The 21,894-nt window shown below is 42.6% G+C and overlaps 1 protein-coding gene across 1 annotated transcript in view; it reads right to left on the bottom strand.

The window, feature by feature from the left end:
• Nucleotides 1-1,217: 1,217 nt before the first annotated feature.
• LOC147894582 (protein TORNADO 1-like) overlaps nucleotides 1,218-21,894 on the bottom strand; it is a 32,660-nt gene continuing 11,983 nt past the window's right edge. The window contains exon 2 of the mRNA XM_087384862.1: nucleotides 1,218-2,017. Within this exon, the coding sequence (XP_087240988.1) occupies nucleotides 1,261-2,017 (757 nt within the window). The 3' untranslated portion in view covers nucleotides 1,218-1,260. The remainder of the gene's footprint in view (nucleotides 2,018-21,894) is intronic.

Genomic DNA, 21,894 nt, shown 5'->3' with positions numbered 1-21,894 from the left:
ATTTCACCAACGGAATAGGGACAAGCTCTTCAAACCATATTCCTTTGAAAAAATACACTTAGAGAATCTATTAAAAAAGTACTATATATTTTTCGTAGGTCATCCTGAGGAGCTATAAAGAGGATATTTGCTCAAAATTTCATGATCCAACCAATGGTAAAAGGAAAAGAAATGATTTTTGAAAGTCATCAAATAAGTCACCACTTGGACATTATATATGTATATTATATAAAGGTATATTTATATCTATATATATTTATCAATATTTCATATTTACTTACATATTCCTTGAAATAATTTAAAATTTTTTACTCCCTAAAAATGACTTGAGCCTATATATTTTGACCCCTCCCACCTTTTGTCCGCTCGTCGCTCAGGGATTTTTGCTCGAAAAATGAAAACCCCCATGAATGAACCACCTAAAGGAATATGTTTAGAAGAGCATGAGTAGATTGAGCACTAAGAGACGACACAAAAGTCTTTCAAATAACCCTCCCACAAGTATGAGAGCATAGTAAAAGTAGCATGATACCTAGACTCTACGACGTTAAGCATTAAACAATACTTGGACTACAATTATTTGTCAAGAAAATCAAACTTTGATCTTTAGAAAGATAAGACTAAAATAGCTACTATTGAGGAAAGGACGATCAAGTCCAAGCGAACCAAATATGATCAAACCTATGAGTTGAATGTTGAAGAACGTTCCAATTAATCCTCAAATATCTCTTGTGCTCCCCTTGACTATCGAGAAGACAATGTATTGATTCTTTTCCATCAAAGTAGTTCCAACGAAAAAGATCCCAAGGAGACTTAAAAATTGAAGGCCTACCCTCATTTTCAATTAAAAGGTCAAATTTTATTGTGGCCTCCTATTAACTTTTAATATGCCTAACACACACAGATACACATATACATACATACATACATACATATATGTACGTATATACATAGATACATATGTATGTTTATGCACACACACACACACACATACACATATATCTACACGCAATCAAACGGTCATGCTTGTCTAAATGTATGTGGACACATTACTATTTAGAAAATGAACCTGAACTACTTGACTGATAAAAAAGTACGAAAGAATTGCATAATGAAAGGAAAGATGCATGAATATACAAGTCAATATAGACAATCAAATTATTACATGATGGATTGCAATAACTCAATCAAACGGTCTTACTAGTCTAAATATATGTGGGCACATTATAATTTAGACAATGAACAATATTTTATTGACGTTTAATCCTCAAAAGGATTGATCTCTCGAAATATTTTACCACCGTGGCAATGCTGGTCACAAACCCAAAAGATACGATTCTTGGAATAAAATCGCCGAAGTTGAAAGTCACGATACATCTCAATGTGCTTGGGTTTCAACAAAGGTACTAAAAATTCCTTGAGCTTGGAGGGAACAACAGGGTTGTTCAGACTTTGCAAGCTTGATTGAAGTGGCTGCTCTACTTCATCCACAAATGAATTCAAGACTTCGGGTAGGATATAATGTTCAAGAATAGAGCCATCGATGCCCAGAGTTTGAAAGAAGCCTCCAGGTGAAGGCATGAAAATAGAAGAACCGGGCAAATAAACATTTGCTACCAATTTAGCTATACAACAAATAATAGTGAGAGTAGGAATTAATACAGGAACGATAGCTTTCAGCCACTCCTTCGTTTTGACCATCACGGGCACACCTTTTTGTCCAGCAATCTCATGAGGTCCCTCCGGACACTCGCATAAGAAGTGCAATTGGATCTCCTCTCCCACCAAATTATGCTTTAGCTTTTGCCATCTTCCCGTCTTATCTTTCAGGTATGGGAAGGCTGGCAACGGACCCTCCAGCATATCTCTAACCAGTTCTGTGGAGCAGCTTGCTATAATCCTTCGTTCTCGCTCCTCCAAGTCTTCTACTAGTTTGTGCATCATTTTCTTGATATCTTTCAATCCTTCAGAGAGATTTTTGTACCTGTGTTCATCCCTATAGTCTTTCCACACGAACCTGCAGGAATTTTAAAAACAAAGAATGATGAACAGCACCAGGTAAGAAACGATGAGCACGAGAAGTGTATGTAGTATACGATTGTGAATGAAACGAGCCAATCTTTCTCTTTCAAAAGAATTACGTGACTTCGGATGCAACAACAACAATACATGATAAACCAAGCAATTGAAGGTGGAACTTAGACTACAAGTACACAGAGACTATTCATTGTACATAAATCTATCAAAGCTACGAAATGCTACAAGGCTGGTAAACAAACATTGACCTGCCGCTAAAGAGCTTCCACAGTATCTTGTCCATGTCTTGAAGTTTCTTTGTTAATTCTTGTTCTCTTTTCAGCTCGTCATGCTTAGCGTCTGCTACAGTGGGGTGATCTTCGCTGATCTTGAACTCCAATGCTACTCCTTGTAAATCCCGAACATCTTGTGCTAACATCAGACCAAAGTAGTTTCACACTAGTGACCCCACTCCAGACCATGTACTTGACTCCCTCCTACCGCACTTCTACTTGATGAACGAGAGGGATAACAATGTCTTCCATGTGGACCGGCTACATGGATCCGAATTCCGCACCACGTCCTTATGCAGCAGACTTTCTTGAAGCGTAATTGTTGGATACCCTCGATCACGTTGTTCACAAACTCCATGAATTTTGTATTTGATGCTCTCTACAAGCTTTCTGCATTTTGCTCGTGTTGCTCACGAGGCTGTGGAATTGGATCAAAATATCAATCCAGTGTCTATCTTCCCACCTTTAAGTTTCACCCCCAAACCCCACCAAGACAGTTATGCAGTTCACTAAAAAGGATACCCGGTCATACCCTATGATATACCTCTGTCTCATAATATGTGTGTAGTTTGACCTGTTGATACACGGATATGATCCCATCCCATTTACTCTTTTCACAGTTTTTCATTACTGTTACAGTGACTCTTCAGAATTTGAGGACAAATTCTTTTTGGGCGTGGAGAACTGTAAAAAATGTAGTATTTTAGTAGCCTTTTTATTAGCCTTGTACTTTGTACCTTAGGCTCTAGATTGATGCCACGTGGCAGTGTCAGATTACCATCACATAAATAACGTTGTAATTTGTCCTGCCCTAATTGCTATAAGAGGCATGGACCCCCCCCCCCCCCCCCCCCCCCCCATTTGTACTCAGCTTAATTTCCATCCTGTTATAATGCCAAAATGGAATTCTGCCAGGGCTTCTACACTCAAGCTGAATTCTAAGATGGAACTAATCATTTTCTGTCCTTGTGCAGCCCCTCACAACACCTGTGGCAAGTCCAGCCCCTGACTTACTCTCTCAGCCTCTTTTTCTCAGTTCTAAAAGCTACTTCTATGTTCACTTCAGCATTATACTTTCTGCAATGTACATTCCAGCAAGTGTATTTTTATTCCTAAGTAATAGATCTAGCTTATTTCCTATTCCAAGCTATTCAGAACTGTTCTAACGATGATTAGGCTAGCCTGGAGCTGCCATTTGAGCTAAACAGGCTGAAAATTACCTTTAGTTAGTAGCAGCCCCGTTTCAGTGGTATCAGAGCGCTTTTTTGGGAATTTTGTAAGGTAAATCATAGCAATTTGATCTGAAACTTAGAGCTCATTATCTTGAGCCCGGGGCCTATCTACTTACAAAATTCCGTCACAGCCAGGTGCCTAGATCTTCAGTGGCAGCCTCTGATTGGCTCAGAATTCAGTCTTTGAGCCGCAATTTTGATACACGGACATGATCTCATCCCATTTACTCTTTTCACTGTTTTCCATTTCCGCTTCAGAATTTAAGGACATTCTTTTTGGGTGGGGAGGACTAACAAAAGTGGTATGTTATTAGCCTTGTGCCTTGTACTTTGTACCTTAGGCAGCAATGTTGACACACGGATATGATCCCACCAATTTAGTCTTTTAACTGTTTTCCATTTCTGTCACAGTGACTCTTCAGAATTTGAGGACAAATTCTTTTTGGGTGGAGAGGACTGTCACAAAACTTTATTAGCCTTGTACATAGTACTTTCTACTTTAGGCTATAGATTGATGCCATGTGGCAGTGTGGGTTTACCATCCCATAAATAAAGTTGTAATTTTGCTTGCCCTTGTTCTTATAAGAAGCATTGGCCTCCCCTATTTGTACTCAGCTTGATTTCCATACTGCTATGATACCAAAATGGAATTCTACCAGGGCTTCTAAGCTCAAGCTGAATTCTAAGATGGAATTAACCATTTTCTGTCCTGCAGCCCCTTACAAGACCTGTTGTGAGTCCAGGCCCTGACTTACTCTCTCATCCTCTCTTTCTCAATTCTAAAAGGTACTTCTATGCTCACTTCAGCATTGTACATTCCAAAAAGTGTATTTTTGTTCCTGAGGAATGAATCTAGCCTATTTCCTATTCCAAGCTATTCATAATTGTTCTAAAGTTGATTAGGCTAGCCTAGAGCTGTCATTTGAGCTAAACAGGCTGAAAAATCGCTTTAGTTAGTATCAGCCCTGTTCAGTGGTATAAGAGCCTTTTTTTGGGAATTTTGTGGGATAAATCAAATCAATTGGATCTGAAACTTAGAGCACATTATCTTGATCCCAGGGCTTACCTACTTACAAAATTCCGTCGCGGTCAGGTACCTAGATCTGCAGATATACAGGTCCCAGCCTCTGATTAGCTCAGAATTCATAGTGCTCAGAATTGCACATTTTCTACATCAATCTGTTTGTAATGGAAGCTACTGAAGAGAAATTTGAAAATTTGGCTGAGATTTCCACCAGATTGTGTGGCGCTGGCAGCATGGCATAATGACTGCGATTTTCCAGGATAAGGCTCCAAATTTGGATTTTGCTGCAAATATGATTTGCCCCAGCTACTCCAAGGCCTGTACTAAGTTTCATTGGGATCAGATTTGGCATTATATTCAGAATACTGTTATTTAACACCCAAAATACTGTACACTACACAATGACATTAGACACTTCTCAGTATTTCAGTGTTTCGGGGTATTAAAATACCTAACAAGAGGACTGGAAGTAACGCAAGAAGCATCCTGTGGGTGACCCTGATCCTAACGCTGATACTACAGCTGTGGGTGATTACCCTTCTAGTTGTGAGGCTGAGTACAGAGCAACTTTTATAGCTACAGTGGAGTGTGTTTGGCTCCAGAAGCTACTTGCAGATCTTCATGTATGTCAAACTGCTCCTATCGTCATCTTCATTGATAGTCAGAGCGCTTTGGCTGTTGCACGGAATCCCGTTTTTCATGCCCGCAAAAAGCATATTGAGGTTTACTATCACTATATCAGAGAGAGGTTATCAGCACCAAGTGATATTCAATTGTTACCACTGAAGAAAACTTGATAGATCTTAGCCTCATTCCGCACCTAATATAAGGAGGCAAGCTGATCTCATGCTTGCTTAGCTGTCTTGCATGAACGGATATGATGGATAATAACCCTTACTGAAAGAGCAATCAAGGCATGTGCTTTGGCATCATGTCCATCCCACGGAATATGCTCGTGAGTAGGAGGCAAAGTACTTGTAGTGCAATAGGCAACTGCAACAGAAGTAGCATTAGACCCATCACTAGATGAGCCTGAGGTAGTACCAGATGTACGAGAAGCAGCTGGTCTAGTGGGTCCGACCTCAGTACTTGTAACAATATTCCATAGATTCTTGGCAACCAAGACATGCCCCATCATATAAGCCCACATGGGATAATTTGTGCCATCAAGTTTATCCTCAGACCCAAGCATCCCAAACAAATCATCCTTATTGCCAGCCATAGTGTAAAAATGCAAGGCAAAGGCACCAACTGACAATGCAAATGAGAGGAGTGCAATCTCCCAAATCCAAAAGGCAAATTACTGCACAAGCTTCAAAGCTTTTCACTTCAAATATGTGGCTTTCACAACGTGTACCTGCTGCAAAAAGACTCCAAAACACAACACGAGGCCTTCCAAGGCAACACGGGGCCTTTCAACAAAGCCAATAAAGCGAAGAAATACTCTTTTGCTGGAAATGAAACGAATCAATGCAGTAGGAGCTTACCAAGTGATGAGCTTACCAAGTGATGTATACCAAAATTACAGCACGAATGGCTCCAAACTCGAGCACAGGTAGTCACCCTTGTAGGAGAGGTGAAATGGACAGCAAATGGCAATGAAGGGTGCCAAAAGAAGCTGGAAAACGGAATTACATCAAGGATATATGCTCCACAATTGCCAAGAGCTGAAGTGGAAGCTCCCACAAGCGAAGGCCAGCAGGAGAAGGCCTCAAAACGGGAGTAGCAGCAACCTGAGGAGATAATCTCGCAGCCCGAGATAAAGGAACAGCAAATCAGTGTAGAAGGGCTTAAGAAGCCATCTCCAAAATGCAGCAGCAACCTCCGACTCACTAAGTCGGCTGAGATAGGGCTCCCAAAATGCAAAGAAGCTCCACATGTGCAAGGCGGCTGAGCTGGGGCTCCAAATTGCAGCAGCAAACTCCAAAATGAGCAAGCAGCTCCTTCAGATGCTCCGAAATGTGCAGGTTGGCCAATTAGGGTTTTCTGTACAGTTGTACGGACCACACATGTGAGAGGCGGCTGTCATATATGGTCCATACTGCAGAAGCAGGTCCAAAATAGCAGAAATTAAGTCGCCTATGCAGCAGCAGCTCTGAAAATGTGTTTTCCCACAACACAACTTCTTGGAGAGACCTCGGGTGGTCACACGTGTGAAGGCACCTAGGAAAAAGAGCCGGCCAGCTTCCGTATAGGTCCGAACAGGCTGCCAAACAGCTCCAGATGCAATGGCTTGAGCTCGGGGAGGCTGCCAATGGCTGATCCCTAATGCTCTAATACCACTGTAGGCTAAGGCAAGCAATGGAAGCACAAGTGGTGAAGCAATGAAGACAAAAATGAGCTGCTGTAATGAATTGCTACAATGATGAAATGAGTACAAAGTACACCCTACATCATGAAATCCTAGGACAAGGTATCCTAGTGGTACTAGCTGTACAAACTGGTACATGACAAACTGTGCCCAGTGTCCTGATTGCCTAAAACTAGGCCTACAAGGCACATACCAAGAAATGGATGGCACCAATTGATAGCCCATAGAATGGCCTACAATGGGCCACATGGATGGTGATCAGGGTGAAGGAGCTGATTCAATGATGCTCATGATGATACACAATGTACCTTGGAAGCCTCTCCTCGTGCGCAAATGCCTCTCAATCAAGAGCAAGTTATAAAAAGCTGTATGGCCCCTATGCTGCAGATATTCAAAGACTTGACTAATGAAGTCAGGATGAACAACCAAAGGCTGAACCAGAGATTTCAGAATTTATCTTCAACCATGAATAGAGGATTTGACCGACACAAAAGGAGCCAAATCCAGGAGGGACTACCCTCGAAACAAGTCCTGATTCTAATGATAAATTTGAGCATGTGACCAAGGCTGCAGGGTTTATGGCATCAGCTAGAAGAGGTCATCATAGGGATGATGACAATGCATCCAAAGCAAAGGACCTTCCACAAGGGACATCAAAAAAAAGTCCAAGCCTTGAAACTGAAGCTTTATACCACAGATTTAATGAATACAAGAGTCTCCCTGCTGACCTCAAGTCAGTTCTCACATTCCTGCAATATGTGCAAACTGTGAGACCTATTCCAAGCTATTCATAATTGTTCTAAAGTTGATTAGGCTAGCCTGGAGTTGTCATTTGAACTTAGCAGGCTGGAAAATAGCCTTAGTTAGTAGCAGCCCTGTTTCAGTGGAATTAGAGCGTTTTTTTGGGAATTTGTGGGGTAAATCATATCAATTTGATCTAACTTAGAGCACATTATCTTCAGCCTGGGGCCAACCTACTTCCAAAATTCCGTAACGGCCAGGTGCCTAGATCTTCAGATATATAAGTGGCAGCCTCTAATTGGCTCAGAATTGCACATTTTCTACATCAATCTCTTTGTAATGGAAGACACTGAAGAGAAATTTCCAATTTTGGCTCAGAATTTCCTCAAATTGTCTAGCGCTGGTAGCATGGCATAATGACTGCGATTTTGCAGAATATAGCTCCAAATCTGGATTTTGCTGCATATATGATTTCGCCCCAGCTACTCCAAGGCATGTACTAAGTTTCATTGGGATCTCAGATCATTTGCCCTGATTTCTACCTCGAAATTGGTTCCAACACACTTCTGTACCAAGTTTCACATTGATCAGAATTCATCTACTCTTGAAACTGCCTCAAAATTTATTTCAGCAGGTACAATCTAAGCTTTCTCAGCCTACAGATCATCTAATTTGGGGCTTTTCAGTTTTACTGGTTATTCTACTCTGGCTATACCTCAATTCTAGCAATCATTGGTGATTCAGCCCCAAAACTCAGAATTAGGGTAAACTGTGAATCTGCCACGTCAGCAGTGAATCTACTGCTAGCATTGGCATTGGATCTGGCATTATATTCTGCATACTGTTATTTGACACCCAAAATAGTGTATCTGTACACCACACAGTGACATTAGACACTTCTCAGTACATTTTCAGTGGTTCGGGATATTAAAATGCCTAACAAGAGGACTGGAAGTCAAAGCAGGAATCATCCTGTGGGTGACCCTAATCCTAACACTGATACAGAAGCTGTGGGTGATGTTAAAAGGTCAGGAGGAATGGCCATTCTTGACATTGGCCGCATTGATGGTGACCAGGGTCAAGAAGCTCATTTCAATGATGCTCATGATGATACACAGGGGATCTTCAAATGCCTCTCAGTCAAGAGCAGATTATGAAAAGTTGTATGGCCCCTATGCTGCAGATATTCAAAGACTTGACTAATGAAATCAGGATGAACAACCAAAGACTGGACTAGAGATTGCAAAATTTATCTTCAAAAATGAATAGAGGGTTGGACCAACTCAAAAGGAGCCAAATCCAGGAGAGAAGCTTCTTTCCCATATGACCCTAGTGGGTCCATTTCATGCGACACCATGGTAGATGGTGACTATCAATCTAAGCATCCTAGGATAGCCCAGCAATGGAGGATTGAAGTAATTGATGACTACATTGATATTGATAGAGATTCAGAAGGGGATTCACGTGTTGATGATGATAACTTGTCCTAAAATACCAATCTGATCTGTACAGCATCTCTCCTGAGGCATTCACAGGAGCTAGAGTTGCTCAAACACTCAGATTAAAAGAGGCAATTAATGGCAGACTTGTACATATCTTGGTGGACAGTGGGAGCACCCACAACTTCATTAATTCCAAGTCTATCCAAGCAGTCAGGTTGCATCCTACAGAGATTGAACATGGTCTGCATGTACAAGTGGCTAATGGGGAGCATAATATCAATAGGTATGCTGGTACTGGTGCGTTGGACTTGTTTGACTCCCAGTTTAGCTTTCGTTCAAATTTACCTTGTTCAGAAAGGAGTTCTTCCTTGTTCAAGTCTGCAAATGAGAACAATTCCCTGGAGAGTGGTTGTGCTGTTACCGTAACTGATGCATGAGAAACAGTTGTGGTGGTTTCCATGGATCCTGTAAATGGTATTTCAAATAATGCAAATTTTTTGCCTTAGTGGCTTCTTCGCATCCATGTGGCAATGCAATACAAGTTGAGCCTTCTGATCTGGAAATGGACAGCAGTACAATAGAAGTTGAGCCTTCTGAGTTGAAAATGGATAGCGATGGGTTCTCTTTCTCAGGTTTTCATTGCTACAATCTTCTGAAACAGTTTCTAGCAGGTTTGATTCTGGTATAAAGGTGGCTCAGAACACATCTGCCTTATAAGGCGATATTGATAAGGATATTAACCAGGAAAGAACGAATGAGCATCTTCTTCTTCACATTTGTCCCTTACATCTTGTGCTAGTGTTTTGCGAGGAATAACACCTTGGTTTCAAATGTGGAATTCGGTCCTAATCATACTATCCAACAAGTTTCAAAAAAAATTCATGATGATCATGATCCAAAGAGTGAACATAAGATTGTAAATGCAGATGTACTGGATCGTTTTGATACCAAGCTTGAAATGGCCACTGATAAGGAAATTGGACGTACTATAGGGGAGGAAGAAGCCAAGGTGAATATCAGAGATGAATTTCAGGTATTTGAGGCAGGGAGATTAAAAATGCCGAACGAAAGTTGAGATCAGAGGACAGGGAGTTTTTAGCCATAAAAGTTTCACACCATAATCTATCCAAAAGATCTCCAAGTAAAAATGTAGGTCCTCAAACAGGAGAGGAGCTAACTGTTAGAATTATTGTTATAATTTAGCAGTGACCAATGTAATGTAATAAGTAGGTTAGGGGCACTTTTCCCTCATTTTAGAGGTTTTTCCCCCTAACCACAGTTAGTTCACTAACTACGGTTAGTGAAGGATAAGGTTTTGTCACTTAGAGAAAACCTATCCCACTTTTCACTTGTAACACTCTCTTCTATTGCAACTATTGCTTTCAGCCCTCACTCTCCTACTCTCTTGCTCTCCTGCTCTCACACTCTGCTCTCTCTCCCTCTCCGACTCACATTTGGTATCAGAGCGGTGCTTCTTCCCGGACCTGCTCCCAACTCCCTGCTCTCAGCCAGCTCCTGCAAGCTTTCAGACCTTGGACCAGCTTCCTTGCAAGTGTGACGACCTGCTATACAGCTCCCACGCATGCAATCCGTACAGGCAGCACATTCCGTACTGATGTCTTGTATGTGCCTGGTATCACAAAAAATCTACTTTCAGTGTCCACTCTTAACAGAGCTGGATTTCATGTCATTTTTGAAGATGACAAGTGTTCAGTCCATGACAGAGAGAATGACTATGCCTTGAGATTGTCTGGCACTTTGTTACGTGGTCTTTTTCAGCTTGACATGTATGAGAAAAGACCAGCACATGCTCTTGCAGTTTCCACTCCTACTGCTGCTATGCAGAATGCGGAGTTATGGCATGCCAGATATGGACACATGCATTATGGCAGCTCGATGACACTTCAAAAACATGCTATGGTTGATGCATTGCCTAATCTTGAAACACCTCCTCCACATGCCTGTGAAGGGTGCATTCTTGGTAAAATGCACAGATTTCCCTTCAAGAAGGATGGATCAGTAAAAGCTGTTCGAAAATTACAGCTTATACATAGTGATGTCTGTGGTCCCATGAGGACTCCATCATTGGGTGGTCATCTTTACTTTGTCACTTTTATAGATGACTACTCCAACTACACTTGGGTTTATGGGCTGAAACGCAAATCAGAAGTGTTTATGGTTTTCAAACACTTTGCAGCCATGGTTGAAAATGAATCAGGACTCAAGATACAGACATTACGCACAGATAGAGGAGGGGAGTATTTATCTGCAGATTTTGATGCATTTTTGAAAGACAAAGGCATTGCACATCAGCTTACAGTGAGGCTAACACATCAGCAAAATGGCAAAGCTGAGAGGAAAAATCGTACTCTTATGGAGATGGATAGATGCATGCTAAAAAGCAAAAAATTGCCTCACAAATTTTGGCTTGAAGGTCTCATGTGTGCCAATTATGTTTTGAATCGGGCTCCCACAAAAGCTTTGAAGACCAAGACTCCCTATGAAGTTTGGCAAGGGAGAAAGCCTTCTGTGGATCATTGTCGTGTTTTTGGATGCCTTGCATATGCTCATGTGCCCGTTGAGTTTCGGCATAAGTTGTCTGATAAGGCAATCAAATGTTTTTTTGTTGGGTACAGTGAAGAAAGCAAGGGCTACCGTCTCTACAATCTTGTCACACGCAAGATTATTGTCAGTAGAGATGTTATATTTTCAGAAAATTCAGCTCACACTCAAGCTAAATTTGATTTGCCTACTTCTTCCGATGATGTCTTTGAGGGATTACTACCCATTGCCTTGGGTTCCCCTGCTGATATATCTGATGCAAATCGGAATTTTCAGATACCTCCACATGCTCCGATTCAGCCACAGGATATCTTACCACCTCCACAAGCAGTGGAAGAGGTTGTTCAGCAAGAAATTGCACATATACATGCAGTTAAAACAGTTTTAAATTGGCTGTTACAAACTCTCAGGGAGAGTAAAATTGATGCTCCATTACCTGGCAGAACTCGGAGTGCAATAAGGCATGGGGGGGGAGCTCTTTCAGTTGCATCAGCTTATGTAGGTACTCTTCTTGATGAGAAGGAGCCTGAGACATTTGAAGAAGCACAGGATAATGTGCATTGGATGAATGCCATGCACGATGAATTGCAGTCCATTCAGAAAAATCAGACATGGGAAGTTGTCGATTTGCCACCAGGTAAACATGCCATAGGTACACAGTGGGTTTTCAAAGTCAAAAGAAAGCCCGATGGGTCCGTTGATGTCATGTGCACGGATTGGTATCTGACGTGTACTAGGTACACAGAACTAGCTCTGGTACCAGTTATGGTTGGATTAAAAGGAATTCAAAATGATGCTGCTAAGAATTTCTTGCTAGATATGCAGGAAATGTTGCAGTTTGCCAAGGAGTCTATTAGGAGTGCCCAAGATCGGGACAGATATTATGCTAATAGACATCGTTCACCTAGAGAGTTCTCTGAAGGAATGATGGTATATTTGAGAATTCCTAAGGAATCCAAGAGCCTAAGTACTGGTTTGGTTCCGAAATTATCCCCCAGATACTGTGGCCCATTCAAGGTCATAAAAAGAATTGGACCAGTTGCATATCGACTAGAATTGCCTCCTGATGTTAAAATACATCCAGACTTTCATGTCAGTAGACTAAAAGAAGTCTTGGGTGCAGAAGATCAACTTGTTTCTCCTCATGAGATTATAGAAGTTATAGATTTAACTTTTATTCCTCACGAACCTGAAGGAATTCTTGAATTTCGTGAAAGACAAATTCGTAATCGTACTATCACGGAATACAAGATCAAGTGGAAGGATCGTGTTGAGGAGGATGCAACATGGGAGACATTACAAAACCTCCAAAGAACATTTCCAGATTTCTTAGCGAACTCAGGAGTGAGTTCTTAGAGGAGGGGGAGTATGTCATGTGCACGGATTGGTATCTGACGTGTACTAGGTACACAGAACTAGCTCAGGTTAGCCTGGGAGCCTTAGAGCTAGGCAGGCTTGATTCTCGGGTTGAGTGGCAAGGGTACTGTAAACTACTCGGTGCTTTCTATCAATTCAAACAACGGATTTTGCAGAGGCATTTGAATGAGATGATTGCGAGTTGCCAAACACATATACTTGAACTTAAGAGTTTGCAATTAAGCTGGAATTAAGACTTATACAGCTTAAACACAAAGTGACATCATTGGAGAATGCAATATGATTGAGGGGCCAAGACGGGGCCCCCCCCTTATCCAAGCTCACTTTATTCTTGAAAATGGAGATACAAGACCAAGGTGCAATGCACCTTCCAAACTGATGAACTCAGTGAAAACCTAGGACCTAGATACAAGACTCAAGAGCATATGTACAAGGTAGACAACAAAAAGGAGAACTCCAAGCTCAGGTTTCAGCTCTTGGCTTGCCCAATCCACAAGGAAGAAGCCTGCAACAATCACCACTTACATCCAACATTAGAGACAAACACTAGTTTCTAGAAAGATAGTAGAAACAACATGAAATAGTGCTGTAAATGAGATAAACTTGACAGTACAGGCTCCCTTCGTGACTTGGCTCTTTTGTAGATGAAGTCCTTGATGCCTCTGAAGCTACCTTGGGTGAGGAGAGTGTGGAAATGGGGCTGGAATGAGAACAGCTTAGAAAAACAGCCTGTAGGCTAGAGAGAGAAAGCTTTTATGGAGTGATAGCTGTAGAGAGAGAGTGCCTATGCTGATCCCAAGGGAGGAGATGTAAAAGAGGAGCTGCTGCTGTTCCAGAGGTGCACAGAAAGGCAGATTTCTGCAAGGGAAATGGGCTGGAACAGTAGAGAGAGAAATTCTGCAGTAGAGAGAGAAAGACTGCAGCAGGAGAGAGAAAGGGGCTGTGGCTGCTCCAGGCTAGGTGAAGGAGAGAGGATGCTGCTGCTGTTCCAGAAGAGCTGAGAGGGGGCAGATTTCTGGAGAGGAGAGGCTGGAACTGTAGAGAGAGAATGTGCTGTTGTAGAGAGAGAAAGTGCTGCTGAGGTGAGAGAATGGCCTGTGGAGAAGCTGGCTGCACCCAAGGAGCTGGAGAGGTTCTGCTGCATCATCTAAAAGGAGGGAGAAGAAAAGTGACGAAATTTTCATGTGAGGAATGAAGGGGAGAGGTCTTCTTTTATAGGCTCAGCCCCCCTCCTAGGCCTAGAGTGGAAGGTGGACACTTGTCCCAGATTTTTGGTGGGCTGCAGTCCCAAAGAGAACAGCCCACCACTTGCCCTAAATCTACCAGATTTGGGGCCAAACACTTGGCCTGCATGCCCTACCACTTGCCATGCATGCTGCCACATGTGTGGGACAGGTGGACTGTCCTGCCAGCTCAGATTCCATGTGGCAGTCTGCCACGTGTCAGCTGCCACGTCACTCCCAAAAACCCTAAAATTTCAAAGTTGTCAGAATTTAATTCTGATCGCACCCACGGGTTCCTAACAGCTTAGACTATCTATTGACATACTCTAAGGTCATAACTGAGCCATACTGAGCTCATTTGTTTGTCGTCTTATCTTGTATCTCCATTACTCTTGGCATGCTGCCAGGCCCACACCCAAAGCTCAGGGAACATTCTCTTGAATGGTTCCTAGGTCGGTATGCAATCTGTGCATTTGATTGGTCCCATGTTTGGGTACTCAGGTGGGGTGTGATTTCTAGATGTCCCTCTCAAAGAGAGGCCATCACTCTTGTGGGTCACTAATGCCCATAACCCCAAGCAAGGGGGTCCACCCTCAAATGCTAGACCTAGTCCCCATTGTCCGTAACTGAACAGAAGGAAAACATTTCAGTTCTTAATAAGCATACTATTGAAAAACAAAAAGAAATAGTACCAAGCAAGTGGATACATGTTGAAGCAGGATGACAGGTACGAACTATTTATAGGTCTTCGCTATTTTTGGCGCCGGGGCCCGAGCCTATAAAAGAGGCCCAGGGGGTTCAGTTCTCAGTGTGCAGTTGGGAGCAAGTCTCGTTCCCAGGTGCTAGGTCTGATCCTGGATTGAGTCGCGGACGCGCGGCTGCATCTTAGTGTAGCCCAAGGCCCAGTGACAGATCCAGGGCTTCACAGCGCCACCTGGTGGTATGGGACACCAGGCTGGTTTGGATCTGATTGGGAGTTCGTGCCAGTAGCTCAGCTCGTGGCTCGGAGGGGACATCTTCTGATTCGGGATCACATCCCGTAGATGTCATGGTTGGGTGGGGAGCAGCCTGCTCAGATCTGATGTTGTGTGTGGTTGTTTTGCAGATCAGGGGTTTCAGGAGTGCTGGGATGTGTCAGTTGATCGGTATAAGGCAAGGCTGGTTGCAAAAGGATATGCTCAAAAAAAGGGCATAGACTATGAGGAGACTTTTGCTCCTACATCCAGAATGACAACCATCCGGTCAGTTATAGCCATGGCTGCAAACTTTGAATGGAATGTTCATCAGTTGGACATTAAAACAGCTCTCCTTAATGGAGACTTGTTGGAAGAGGTTTATGTCAAACAACCTCCGAGCTTTGAAATTTCAAGAAATGCACTTCAGGTATGCAAGCTGAATAAAGCTTTGTATGGGCTGAAACAAGCCCCACGTGCATGGTATGCCAAAATTCATGCCTTTCTGACCAGCAAGGGGCTGCACAATAGTCCAACTGAAAGCACCCTCTACATCAAGAAGGATGGGGGGGATATTTTAGTCATCATTCTTTATGTAGATGACTTACTGCTCACAGGATCAAATGAGGATAATATTGCAGATTTTAAAGCTGAATCGCAGACCACTTTTGACATGTCAGATTTGGGGCTGCTACACTTTTATTTGGGGATCCAGTTCACTCAAGAGAAAAGTGCCATCGTTATGTCTCAATCCAAGTATGTGCAGAAACTCTTGGACAGATTCAACATGCAGGATTGTAAGCCCATAGCTACTCCCATGGAGCCGGGGCTGAAGCTTACAATGCATGATGCAGGTGAATCAATTGATGTCACACTCTACAGTCAAGCTATTGGATGCCTCATTTATCTCTGCAATACACGACCTGATATTCAGTTTGCAGTTTCTCAGGTGAGCAGATATATGCACAGCCCAAAGACTATGCATTGGTAGGCTGTAAAACACATCTTCCGTTACTTGCAAGGTACAAAGTCTTTTGGCTTGATGTTTCCCAGGGGGGTGACTTACAGATACATGCCTACAGTGACTCAGATTGGGCTGGAGACTATGACACTAGGCAGTCCACAAGTGTCAATTGTTTCTTTTTGGGCAAAGCTTGTATTTCTTGGTTGAGCAAGAAACAGTCTACAGTGGCTACCTCCTCACGTGAAGCTGAGTACAGGGCAGCTTTCATAGCGACAATTGAATGTGTTTGGCTACGTCGTTTATTTGCTGATCTTCATCTTTCATTGGAGGGTCCTTCTCCAATTCTCACTGATAGTCAGAGTGCTATTGCAGTGGCAAAGAATCCTGTGTTTCATGCTCGCACGAAGCACATTAAGGTTCACTATCACTACGTCAGAGAGAAGTTGCATGCAGGAGAGATCAGTATGATCTATGTGTCAACACATGACAATGTTGCAGACATTTTCACCAAAGCACTTCCACGTGAAAAATTTGAGGCATTTCGCAGTAACCTGAACTTATCTCCTTTGGCACTCCAGGGGGGTGTTAGAATTATTGTTATAATTTAGCAGTGACCAATGTAATGTAATAAGTAGGTTAGGGGCACTTTTCCCTCATTTTAGAGGTTTTTCCCCCTAACCAGAGTTAGTTCACTAACTACGGTTAGTGAAGGATAGGGTTTTGTCACTTAGACAAAACCTATCCCACTCTTCAGTTGTAACACTCTCTTCTATTGCAACTATTGCTTTCAGCTCTCACTCTCCTACTCTCTTGCTCTCCTGCTCTCACACTCTGCTCTCTCTCCCTCTCCGACTCACATTAACGGAGGAATAGCTTGTACAGCCTGTTGTTACAATAGTATAGTGCAAGATGGTTTTACAGAGGTAAAGTTGGAAACGGTCATGAAAGAACCTTCCAAAACAAAGGGTGGACCTTTGGATGAGTTCAAACAATTGGTGAAGGGTCCTTCTCTCAAAATCCAATGAAACAAGAGTCTTCAATATGCAACTGCAACTAAAGAAAATAAGCACACCAATGATGGGGTAAGGGCCAGAAAAATAGGTCACTGAGGGAGCGACCAAGAGGGGAAAACTTCTGTAATAGTGGATCAGGTACAGCAGCATTTACAAGAGACAACTGGTCTTAATGCGTCGAAAATTTTAGGAGTAGTTAATGTGACAGATACCAAATTTATTGCCGCATTCAAAGCTACGGTTGTGAGCTCTCAAGTTGGATGAGAGTGGCCAACTATTCCTGGGAAGGGTGTAAGCAACAAAGATTGAGTCCGACAGAGTTTGTCACAAAAGCTCTATGGTGCCAGTGGAAAGCGGTGCCAAGCTTGCCTTTTGTAAGAAGAGAGCATCAAATGAAAACTAGGCCAAACATTAAGCAAGAAAATGGGATAGGGATTTGGCATTGGAAATGGCATTAATTGGGAAAGCAATAGGAGATTCAAAAGAAAGCAGCAAGGTAGAGGTCGATCCACTTTTGAGTAGAATATACCCTGCCGATACTGTTCTTTCCCAGGCAGCCTGATATAAAAAGCCTGATACTGTTCTTTCCCAGGCAACCTGATATAAAAAGCCTCTAGCTGACCAGCTGGGTTTTAAAGGAACCCTTTACCAGCAAAACAAATTGAAATGCAGGTCATACAAAGCCAGAAAAAGGGGTCACACAACTATTGAAAGTTGCAAATACAACGAAAAGACCAGTTGAGGAAAGACATCAGATTCAGGCTCCATAAGCCCAGATATGCTTCATTGAAGGGGAACACAAACACTAAGCTGGCCCACAGCTACTACATACCCTACAAGGTGTTGCAGAGAATTGGTGAGGTGGCCTATAGGCAGGAGCAGCCCTCTTTTTCCAGGATTCATAATGTATGTCATGTATCCCTTTTGAAGAAAATTTTGGGGCCTACAGATCAGGTCATGGAGGAGCTTCCTCCCATGGATGAGGAAGGACATATTCAGTAAAATACTTGAGAGGATCATTGGGTTTAGAGACCACATCCTCAGAAACAAGTCATATGTGGAATACTACATCAAGTGGAGGGGCCTTCTGGATTATAAATCCTCTTTGCAGCCCTGATCTGAAGTGGAGCAGTAGCCGTATATAGCAGTTATAGTCTCCCTAAAATTTGGGGCCTTCATGTTTTTTCTGCATACATGGAGTCACCCCAGCTGATTACACCCCTGTACCAAATTTCACATTGATCAGACTTCATCTACTCTTGAAAATGCCACGAAATTTGTTTCAGCAGGTACAATCTAAGCTTTTCTCAGCCTACAGATCATCTAATTTGGGGCTTTTCAGTCTTAGTCGTTATTCTACTCTGGCTACCCCTAAATTGTAGCAATCATTAGTGATTGAACCCCAAAACTCAGAATTAGGTCAAACTGTGAATCTGCCACGTCGGCAGTGAATCTACTGCTAGCATTGGCATTGGATTTGGCATTATATTGTGCATACTGTTATTTGACACCCAAAATAGTGTATCTGTACACTACACATTGACATTAGACACTTCTCAATACATTTTCAGTGGTTCAGGATATTAAAATGCCTAACAAGAGGACTGGAAGTCAACGTAGGAAGCATACTGAAGCTGTGGGTGATCTTATAAGGTCAAGAGGAATGGTCATTCTTGACATTGGCTGCATTGAGGGTGATCAAGGTGAAGAGCTCATTTCAATGATGCTCATGATGATAGACAGGGGATCTTGGAAGCCTCTCCTCGTGTACAAATGCCTCTCAGTCAGGAGCACGTTATGACTTGACTAATGAAATCAGAAAGGCTGGACTAGAGATTGCAGAATTTATCTTCAACAATGAATAGAGAGTTCAACCAACTCAAAAGGAGTCAAATCCAGGACCTATAGAGGCTATCCTTGAAACAAGTCCTGATTCTGATGATGAATTTGAGCATGTGACCAAGGCTGAAGGGCCTATGGCATCATCTAGAAAAGCTCACCATAGGGATGATGAGGCTGCATCCAAAACAAAGGATCTTCCACAAGGGACATCTGTGAAAAGTCCAAGCCTTGAAACTGAAGCTCTATACCAAAGATTTACTGAATACAAGAGTCTCCCTGCCGACCTCAGGTCACTTCTCACATTCCAGCAAAATGTGCAAACTATGAGACCCTTGGAAACCAAAGGGGGATTACTGCAGGGCAAAGAGGTTAAGGATAATGTTACCCTTTCCAAGTTCAAAGGGTAGACAGGTTCACCCAGTGAATTAGAAGACTGGATCAGTAAATTGGAAGACTATTTTTTATTATATCCGAAAGGGGATCAGGATAAAATAAGATTTGCTGTGCTCCATCCCATTTGCAACAGGATGCTGTGGTGATTGATACCTGGGAGGGATTCAACAGGGAGATGTTATTTCTCCTCTAGCTAGGGGTCAGTATATTTGCAGATAGTAAGATTTGAGTCAGCAAGGATCAGTGAAAAATTATGTCAAACTGTTAAACTTGCTCAATTCATCCATGGCATTGATGACAGAGGTAGAATGCTCAAATTTATCCATGGACTACATCCTAGTATTTCCTCAGATGTGGCAGTTCAAAGGCCTAGTTCTCTTAAGGAAGCCATGCAGTTGGCTGAGGTATATGAACCAAACCACAATCTAAAGGAGAAGACCTTGGGCATTGACCAATTTGGAACCAAATCCTCAGTCAAAGATGGTCCTACTGATGCAAACAAGCCCTCTTCAACATCTACAGCCCCTTCTATCTTTTATGCTACAATTCATGGCAGCAACATGGAGCATACTAAGGCATATAAGGCATACAAACAATCATTGATGACAGGAAATAGGAGAATCGGAGGTAAGATGGAGGGATGGAGTGGATGGAGAGGTGGAAGGATGGAGAGGTGAGAAAGGATGGAGACTCGAGAGGTAGGAGGACGATGGAGAGGATCCGAGAAAGGTCTCTCAGGTGAGAGGGGATGGAGAGGTGAGCGTGAGGTAGGATGGATGGACAACTGCAGCACAGCAAGCAACAAGAAGCCGAGGCGGAAAAAGGGATGAACAGGTGCCATTTCACAGAAAAACGGTGATTTGGGGGTTTTTGGATAAAGCAGGTATTACGAAACGGCGTTTCTAACCAAAACGCCGTTTCCATTTTGGAGGTTCCGTTTCCTGGCCCAAAACAGCCGTTTCATGCAAGTATGATCCCATTCAGCATGACCTGGCAACAGAATTAGAGTTCCATGAGTGTGAAAACAATGAACAGGGTGAGGTGGAGGCTACTCAATCTACTCGTGGATCTAAGAGGAAACCTTCTTTCCGATATGACCCTCGTGGGTCCATTTCATGTGACACCATGGTAGATGGTGATTGTCAATCTAAGCATCCGAGGATACCCCAGCATGGGAGTAATTCATGACTACATGGATATTGATAGAGGGTTGGACCAACTCAGAAGGAGCCAAATCCAAGAGGGAACCTTCTTTTCTCATATGACCCTAGTGGGTCCATTTCATGTGACACCATGGTAGATGGTGACTGTCAATCTAAGCATCTCAGGATACCCCAACAGTGAAGGATTGAAGTAATTGATGACTACATGGATATTGATAGAGATTCAGAAGAAGATTCGTGTGTTGATGATGATAACCTGTCCTCGGACACCCGATCTGATCTGTACAGCATCTCTCCTCAGGCATTCACAGGAGCTAGAGTTGCCCAAACACTCAGATTAAAAGTGGCAATTACTGGCAAACTTGTCCATATCTTGGTGGACAGTGGGAGCACCCACAACTTTATAAATTCCAAGTCTGTCCAAGCAGTCAGGTTGCATCCTAGAGATTGAACATGGCCTGCATGTACAAGTGGTTAATGGGGAGCATACTATCAGTGGGTGTGCTGGTACTGGTGTGTTGGACTTGTTTGACTCCCAGATTGACTATCATTCAATTTTAGCTTCTTCAGAAAGGAGTTCTTCCTTGTTCAGGTCTGCAAATGAGAACCATTCCCTGGAGGGTGGTTGGGCTGTTACGGTAACTGATGCAGAAGAAATAGCTGTCGTGGTTTCCATGGAACTTGCAGATGGTCTTTCAGATAATCGGAATTCTCTGCCTGTAGTGGCTTCTTTGAATCTATGTGGCAATGCAATACAAGTTGAGGCTTCTGAGGTGGAAATGGACAGCAGTACAATAGAAGTTGAGCCTTCTGAGCTGAAAATGGATACCAGTAGGTCCTCTTTCTCAGGTTTTCCTTGTTACAATCTTCTGAAGCAGTTTCTGACAGGTCTGATTCTGGTATAAAGGTGGCTCAGAACACATCGACCTTAAAAGGCGATATTGATAAGGATATGAAGCAGGAAGAATGGATGGAAAGCTTGAAATATCTTGTTCTTCACATTTGTCCCTTACATCTAGTGCTGGTGTTTTGGCAGCGAGGAATAACACCTATGTTTAAGATGTGGAACCTGGTCCTAGTCATACTATCCAACGAGTTTCATAGAGATTTCATGATGATCATGTTCCAAAGAGTGAACCTGAGCTTGTAAATGCAGATGTACTGGATAGTTTTGACACCAAGCTTGAAATGGCCACTGACAAGGAAATTGGGTGTGCTGTAGAGAAGGAAGATGCCAGGGTGAATATCAGACAGGACGAATTTCAAGATATTTGTAGCAGTGAGATTAAAAATACTAAATAAAAGTTGAGATCAGAGGACAAGGAGTTTTTAGCCATAAAAGTTT

This window comes from Dipteris shenzhenensis, chromosome 14, assembly GCF_047967505.1.
Source record: "Dipteris shenzhenensis isolate YYH24624 ecotype China chromosome 14, Dip_SZ_1.0, whole genome shotgun sequence".
NCBI lineage: Eukaryota > Viridiplantae > Streptophyta > Polypodiopsida > Gleicheniales > Dipteridaceae > Dipteris > Dipteris shenzhenensis.
Note: the sequence above shows the minus strand (reverse complement) of the source record. Positions and strands in the feature narration are given on the sequence as shown.